Here is an 8359-nt window from a genome sequence, read left to right as displayed (position 1 = left end):
CGTTACGAAGAAAGACCGTCTCTCACGCTTCTTGACACCGAAAGGGGCGAATCCAGGACGCTTTGTGCGCCGGTACTCACGAGTCTCGTCGCACTTTGAAGAATATTCGTGCATGCGCCAGCATCTAACCATTCTTCGATCGCATGTGCACTGACAATGAGAGATGGTTCCACTTTATATATATATATATATATATTTTTTTTTTTAAATATATAAGATCACGAAATTGACGGTAAATATTTTAAAGGCAGATTCATTTAATGAAAAATCTTTAAATATGAAAGATAAAAAGAATCTGTCTTTAAAATATTTATCGTCAATTTTAGGACACCCTGTACATATTCAAAAGATACATATAATATAATATAAAAAATGGAATCGTATATAATATGATACGTCATGTAACATATACAGGATGTCCTCTGTATGTATATATACATATATACAAAATAATAATTAGGAGATAATAATAAATAATATATAAGAATAAATATGCAAAAAATATAATAAATGTATATAATTTCCATACAGCACATAGATCATTATTTCAGAAATACACATATTGCAGTAATATTACAGCAATATTGCTGCAAATTTCTGGTGTTGTATGGATTTATGGAATAGTATATATAATAAAAATCTAAATAAAAGAATTGTCACGTTTATATTTAACATTCTCTACATATTCGTTTCTCTTAATTATTCATTTGTAATATAAAAATCATATACATCTTTCCGTATTATTTCTCCATTCACCTGTATTGTGTGCGAATCGAAATGGCTTATATCGCTTACACGTGAAATAATAGCGCGAGCAAGTTAAAGTATATCGAGTAGCGAGAATCGTTGTTTCGCGCACATCGCTGCAAATCCTCTGGAGGAACCAGAAACGTTTTAGCAATATAAATATGTACACGTCCGATATAGTATCGCGTTCTGTCTTCAACGCTCGGCTTTTTTCCATCACCTCCTCCTCCCATCCCTGCTCCTTTTTCCTTCGCGAATATCGCCATTGCTATTCAGATATTCGAGACTCTCTCCGCGGGGCTTTAATAAAAATATTTGCTTAGAAAACAGTTCCATCGCGGGGGGCACGCCCCTCCCTCCCGAGCGCAAGGCGAGTTATTCTTATATCCAGATTCGCGGCGTATTCTCCGACGGCGATTTCCATAAATGCAATAATTCGAAATAAGACAACTTTCGGTGCTCTTACTTCCGACCTAGAATAGATAGTATATAGGGTGATTCTTAATTATACGTCAATACCTCAAGGGATGAATTTAGAGCTAAAAATAAGCTGAAAAAGTTACGCGAATATCTCGCTTAAGCTGCAATTTCCAAATTATAATAAATTAAATACATATATAATATTATGAGATAGAATATATAATATAATCTTATACATACATTTTATATATATATATATATATATATATATATATATATATATATTTCAATTATTTTATTTCAAATGACTTTAAATAATATTTGTATTTAAACAAATTTATCTTTTTTCAAAAACAATTAAATAAAAGCTTAGATGAGAGCTTAAATTACATTCGAAAGATTATCATAACTATTAGAACAAACATTGTCAGAATTATTTTTCATAAAAGATAACAAGAATTAAATCGGCTTTAATTTTGCAAAAACTAACTCATTTGTTATAAAAAATTAAAATAAGTTGCAATTTTAAAATTTAAAAATTAACTTCTCGATACTAAAAAATATAATGTATATGCAAGAGAAAACAATTTAATTAAAAATAGAAATAAATTCATATGATTCTTATCTTAAAGCGTTATTTTTTTAATATGATAATTATGTAATTTCGCGTATTTTACTACACTTGATATATAACACATGTATGAGAATATCTAATATTAAGGATAGAAATTAATAAATGTATGCTACTCATATTTATTTCCCGGCGTGAGAACGCATTGTTCAGTCTGACATACCACCATTCTCTTAAGACGTTTTCTGAATCTGTACCTCAATCCTTTTTTCATAGTATATCCGATATTCACCATTTGATATTCGTCGATATTCATATCGTAAGCTTCAATGAATCTCTGAAGAAGATATCAAAGATCTGTAGTACACAAAACTCTTTCGAGTGTTAAAAGATGCGGACAGTACCTGATCGTCTTCGAAGACGCAGAAGATGTTGTTGAAATTCGGCGAAACGCGACGAATGCAACTGAATGTGTTGTTCGCAGCGTCTTGACATTTGCACGCCAATTCTTCCATGCATAACTAAAAAAATAATTAACATAGCAATTCAAAGAAACATAAATTTTGAAAAATAAAAATTTTAATATTTGAGACTTGCCGTGACATTCAAATCGTCGTTTGGACAACCAGGCGATGGTTCGTTGGACCTTTCTCCTCTATATTCTATCAAAACAATGCGATCTTGAGGTAAGTTACGATTTGAATTAAATAATGTCGTGCCATCCGATGGATATTTCATGCCAGCTATGTTCAAAATCGTGGCGAAGATATCTACACTGCTGACTGGCGCAGAAACCGTAGACAGCTCGATTCCGGGACCGGATATCAGTAACGGGACACGTATATCTGTTTCATAAGGTTGACGCTTATCTATTGGCATGCTGAACTGTCCTATTAAAAAATAATGCACCTTGTAAATACGTAAAAAGTATATAATAAATATATAATAATATGTATTATTTATTTAGTACAAGACAAGCGCGTAATTTTAAAAATATATTTAAATATTATTTATATATGTATAATGTATTATATATCGAGCTTCTAAAATTAGTAGAGCTATCAAAATTTAAGATGATTCTATCTACTGGAAGTACGACAAAAGCATGAAATTATCTAGTCATATAAATAATAAAGCGTGATCATTGCGATGATTGAATACGCAGTTTATTTATTAAAATATAGACATAAACAGTAAGGAACTCAGCTAATCATACTACAGATCATAAGGCAATAATGTAAGAAGTAATAAAAAATGATTTATTTGTTTACTGTTTATATTTCACTGTTCTTTGTGTATCTTAATCTTAATATAATATAATTCTTTGTTTCCTAATGTTCAATGTACTTCAGTGCCTAGTTAGTACTCCCGATTTTTATGTTTAAGATCGTCTTAAGTAAAATCATAAGTTGTCTCAAATCAATGAAATAAGAACGAATTATATACCGACCCAATGCGCCATTAAATTACTTACCAACGTGATATCCATTGTCGGAGGTGTAAATAAAATAAGTGTCATCTAAAAGATTTCGCTCTTCTAATAAATCGTGTATGTTCTTAATGAGTTCGTCTACCGCTAATAAGGTTTCCCACCTCCGCCTGTAGATATCGTCTAATTTTGGTAATATATCGTCTGGCAAAGGGATTGGACCTTTCCTAACTAGCCAATGTTTATCCTATTTTCAAAAATAAGAATCTACATTTCGACTTTACATCCGAGGATAGAATTTTGTTTATAATTTCATATGTCATGTATTTTAATGCGTGATTATTTTTTGTACAATATTTTATTTTTATATATGCATGTATATGTTTTAAAAGAATTCTAATTCTTAATTGCTTTCCATATTACATGGCATATAATAAGATTATAAATAAAATATCTTGATTTTTAGCATAAATTATGTATTATCTAAAATGATCTTTAAGAATCCGAGTTATTTTGGAAAAAATAATTGTTATGTTGGACAAATGTTGTAACCTGATTCACGGGTATATTAAAATTTGGTGTTCTTTTTGCTTTTGTGCCAATGTATTTATCTTTGTGTCTGACTGCGGGTATAAATGGCCCGTGAGGGGCTGGAGGTGCCAACATCATAAGAAAAGGTTGATCACCAGAGTATTCTTTGATAAAATTTACAGCCAGATTATTCTGAAACATGAATATATTTAATTAATATAATATATATATATATATATATATAGAACTCAGCTATGATTTTTTTTTATTTGTTCTATTAATGAACAAAGCCTATAGAACTCAAATAATTATAATAAAAAATGAAAAGGCTTCAAATTCACGCGTACGATAAAGAGCAAAAATGATGTACGATTCACAGGTAGTTTTTTTAATAGAGAAAAAAAAATTTCATAAAAATAATTAATTTATTAGTATGTTCAAAAAGATGGAAAAATTACAAATACAATTTTATTCGCTATATTTATATATTAATCAGACTAGATTTTTTACTCTCAGTTGTATGTTCATGTTGAACATTTTTGTATACTCACGATCACGTCGGTAAGGTAATCATTCGAGCTGTCACCGTATTTTCTCTCAGTACCGTTTATGGATAACGAATAATTGTAATACTTTGAGTTTCCTATGAGACCGGCCCACCAATCCCATCCCAATGGTACATGAGCTGCACCGCCAGTTTCCTTCTTTCCATACTATCGCATGTGCATTAATTTATTTTAATTATCACAAATAATAATTATAGAAAAAAGTAAAAAGATTTTCAAATTCCATTTCACAAATTTTAAAATCTAATTTTTACTTCAATTATTTTAGACCTCAAATTTTGAATTAAAAAATCTTATAAAATTTAAATAAAATTATTTTTGCTTATAATATCATTCGTGTACATCGTAAAACGAAATTTTCTTTAGTCGAAGAATCATTGAAGAAAGTCTACCTGGTTCAAATATTTTCCTGCGTAAAACGTTTTATATCCAACGATATTTTGCAAAAGAGAGGCAAACGTTGTCGGCTCTTGTAATTGTCGCCATCGCGCGCTATTACAACCACCGGCGATAGAATTGTTTACCGTTAGATGATTATGTTGATATCGTCCAGTCAAAATAGATGCCCGATTGGGACAACAAACCGGTGTGGCTACAAACTAAACGACGATTCTTTCTTTACACATCAAACCGAATAGAAATAATTTCCGCATTTTTTATACTTACACAATTTGTAAACGTAGCACCTCGACCTCCTATAAGATTCAGAGTATTTGTCATTGGCGTCTAAAATTATAAATTAAATCACGGTAAGCATACATTTCCAAAGTATAAACGGCTATAATTGTTTTCTAATCTTATTTTATTATTTTTTGCATTTCCTCTATAAAAGACCTTGCATTAATCATATGATAAAAATGATTTCGGTCAAATTGATGATGATATTTTGTAGATTTATGAGATATGAGCAAAAAAAGAGTTTCGATCTTTACGTAAAACTAAAAATGGATTAATTCTGCTGGTAGCACAAGTATTAAAAAAACGCTTCGATTTTTAATACTTTCCCAGCAAACGAGAATAAATTGAAATGAATTGAAATGGATTCAGATTTTCAGAAATATTGATTCACGAATTAAAATGAATGGTTTTCAATTCTGAATGCATTTTTATTCATTTATAGGAATTGCATGGAGCATATCTCTATGCCTTTCAACCTAAAAATAATATTAACTTTTTCCGTGCACACAATTGTGAATACTGTTCAATTCAAAATTTTGAATAGAAAATGCAGTTTTTTAATCCAATTGCATCCAATTGAATCTAATTGAATTCAATTGAATCCAAAAAAAAATATTCGCATTTGGATAGAAAAAAATTTCAATCCATTTTAATCCATTTTCGTTTGCAGAGTTGTTAACATTTTTAAGGCTCTGTTAGGAAGTTGCGATTCCAATCAGAGCATAGAATAATTTTTGATAATTTTGACTAAAAAAACTTTTGATCAATATTGACTGCAACACAGACTTTTGCATAATGCATAGTGCATAAGGGAATCAACCAATCGAAATCTTCTTTTCCATGGAAATGGGAAGAAAAGAAAAATTCTGTGAAATTCTGTGAATTCTAAAAATTAGTTGATTCGCAAAAGTTTATGTAAAAGTTTATGCTGCTGCCTTATCTCATAATCTGCAAAATATAATCACAATTAATTTCAGTCAATTTGACCGAAGTCACTTTTATTATGATTAGTGCGGGATCCTTTGTCGATACATTTGAAAATAAATTTTATTAATTTATATATATCTACATATAATATATTAGATTGAATTTTTATTAATTTTATTTATCTTTATTTTGTTAACTAGTTTGAATAAAATAGAATTAAAGACGCTACCATGCCGTCTAGAACAGAATCTTGATCATCCGTAATAATTAGCACGATATTCTTCGATATTGAGAATGATAAACAATTGAGTAATAAGAAAAATAGTACTAAACGCATATTGATCTCCCGGTGAAATATGAAAGTAGCGAGTGGAAAAATCCGTGTTATAATTCCCAGCTGACCGCGACGAAATTAGACACCACCGTGTCTGTCTAATTGGCGTTTCGCCAGATCTTCTGAAAATATATGTATTATATAATAATACGGTAATCTCAGTTCTTAATCTCGCGCACAGTATATGAATAAATTGCGTGATCGAAGCTACGAGATTACTGAGGCTACTCAATGAACTACAGTTACATGTTTATATCAACGTATTATTATCATATGATATAATAGAGCTATTCATTGTGGCTGAAAACAGTGTACACTTACTGCACTTGAAATGAAATAGATACAATATTTGAAGCGGATATATATTTAGTAGAAGTGAGATAGAAAATTTTAGTGTAGTCTAGTGCAACGAAAAGGAATGCTTAATGTTTAATGAATCACCATTCACGGCGAGGTGTTATATTAAAGATGGCCAGCCAAGGGCAAGTTTTCATGATCATCAAAACTGCATTCATAATTTTAAGGCTTAAAGCTGTCTTTTCATGCTAACTCAACGCTCATTTTTAGCGCCAAATAAGTCACGTAATCGAAATTAATGCTTGATATTCATCAATTTTTATCACGTGATCTGTTTTGATGCTAAAAATGAGGTGCTAAAATCGAATGTCAGCATAAAAAGGCACAAATGATTCTTAAGGGCATTCTACAATACTATCTTCTGATTGGCTTGTACATCTTAATATTATATTTAAGCCAGTTTGAAATATAAGAATCATCTGTAAATACTAGTCTATTAATATCGACCTAAGGATATGATTAACGTAATGCAATAAATGCTTTGAAGCATTTCTTGATTGATCAATTTGTAAAATTCTATCTTCCGATTGGTCGAGATGTTTCGAAGTATTTATATTATAAGATCTTGACTCCACTTCAAATTGAGATCAGGTTGGAATTTAACTAATTAAAGCAAACTGCACTAAACTCGATGTTAACTCGATCTGTTCAATTTATTGCACCAGATTCAGAGTGTAGCAATAAAAAACAGATCTTAGTTTCCTTTTTCAATTGGAAATTTTAATCCAATCTAATCTCACCAACCCTCCTGTGATCACGGCTTATGTTCATTTCTACCAATGGCCTAGTTTCCACCAAGGGTTTAAGCTGGATCAGAATGTAAGAACCAACTACAATCGAGCATTCCCCTGTCATTTCACTGTAACAGGGGAATGCTCGACTTGATGCTCGTAGTTGATTGGTTCTTACATTCTGATCCGATTTAAACCCTCGATGGAAATTAGGTCAATGTAGATTAATTCTTAGGACAGGAAAAGACGAAAAGCAAATTAAATCGACGAGATTAAAATTAATCTACATCGGTAGAAGCTGATAATTGGAAACGCGACAACGTCAATCGACAACGAACTCCGGAAGTGAGCGATGTTGCGAGGGGATGACTGGCAGAGGGCGTCGGGGAAGAAGTAATAGAGAAGCACTAGGAACATCTTGAGCGCGTCGGCGCTAGAATCTAGATCCCCCTACGCCTTCCGGACACGCATACGGCACGGCGAACAAACGAGCGCGAGCGCGGTCGTAGCGCGTGTATCTCGTCTCGCACGGCGACGCACGCACCTACGCACGAACGAACGCACGTTTCTGCTAACGGCAAGCCTCGAGCCCTTCCCCGCGCACGCTGTACGTATGTTCGATGCGCCACGTCGCGTGACGATCCCGACGATCCCGACGATACGCGACCAGCCGCGAAATTATTATCGCTAAACAAGTTCTGTTCTTCACGCTACTCACGCTCCACTACTCCCGGCGTCCCGGAGAATAGCCGAGAAAGACACGCAGTAAGTTTGGTGAGATTCGATTAAGATCGCATATCGGTTCGGGCCGATCGTTACTCATACGGGCGGGCCACATCGCGCTGCCGTTTTTTCTCTCTTTCATCTACCTTCCTCCGGGTATCTTTACCTCGTGCGACGTAATCTCTGGCTCGGCGGCAGGGCAGGTAGCTCGCCTCGCACGCCGACGGCGCCCGGCGGCAGGTAGCGCGGCGACGCCAGGTGTAGAATGCGCGGGCGCGTTGTAGTCCAGTAGTCGTATATTCGCGCGGAAGTGCAGTTTCTAATCTTCCGCCGCGCGCTGCTGGT

The 8359-nt window shown here is 33.2% G+C and overlaps 1 protein-coding gene across 5 annotated transcripts; it reads right to left on the bottom strand.

The window, feature by feature from the left end:
• Positions 1–1785: 1785 nt before the first annotated feature.
• LOC105147802 (N-acetylglucosamine-6-sulfatase) lies at positions 1786–8342 on the bottom strand. 5 transcript variants are annotated; one of them, XM_087416118.1, is made up of 10 exons: positions 8181–8342; positions 6099–6325; positions 4931–4990; positions 4657–4863; positions 4250–4411; positions 3720–3890; positions 3213–3414; positions 2336–2628; positions 2143–2259; positions 1786–2075 (listed from the first exon to the last, which is right to left on the bottom strand). In XM_087416118.1, the coding sequence occupies exons 2-10, from the start codon at positions 6204–6206 to the stop codon at positions 1911–1913; spliced, it is 1485 nt and encodes a 494-aa protein (XP_087272244.1). In that variant the 5' UTR covers positions 6207–6325; positions 8181–8342; the 3' UTR covers positions 1786–1910. The 5 variants fall into 5 exon arrangements, with proteins under 5 accessions (XP_087272244.1, XP_087272245.1, XP_087272243.1 ...); XM_087416119.1 differs by lacking the exon at positions 8181–8342 and adding an exon at positions 6645–6706; XM_087416117.1 differs by lacking the exon at positions 8181–8342 and adding an exon at positions 6525–6646.
• Positions 8343–8359: the final 17 nt, after the last annotated feature.

This window comes from Acromyrmex echinatior, chromosome 19, assembly GCF_024713525.1.
Source record: "Acromyrmex echinatior isolate Ae372 chromosome 19, ASM2471352v2, whole genome shotgun sequence".
Lineage (NCBI taxonomy): Eukaryota > Metazoa > Arthropoda > Insecta > Hymenoptera > Formicidae > Acromyrmex > Acromyrmex echinatior.
Note: the sequence above shows the minus strand (reverse complement) of the source record. Positions and strands in the feature narration are given on the sequence as shown.

Excerpts from the sequence above, each read along its gene's own strand:
- LOC105147802 (XM_087416118.1), bottom strand. The coding sequence starts at position 6,206 with ATGCGTTTAGTACTATTTTTCTTATTACTCAATTGTTTATCATTCTCA. Across the intron at positions 4,991-6,098 it reads ATTCTGTTCTAGACGGCATG|ACGCCAATGACAAATACTCT; the intron begins GTAGCGTCTTTA and ends TTATAATTTTAG. Across the intron at positions 2,629-3,212 it reads CGACAATGGATATCACGTTG|GACAGTTCAGCATGCCAATA; the intron begins GTAAGTAATTTA and ends ATTTTTTAATAG.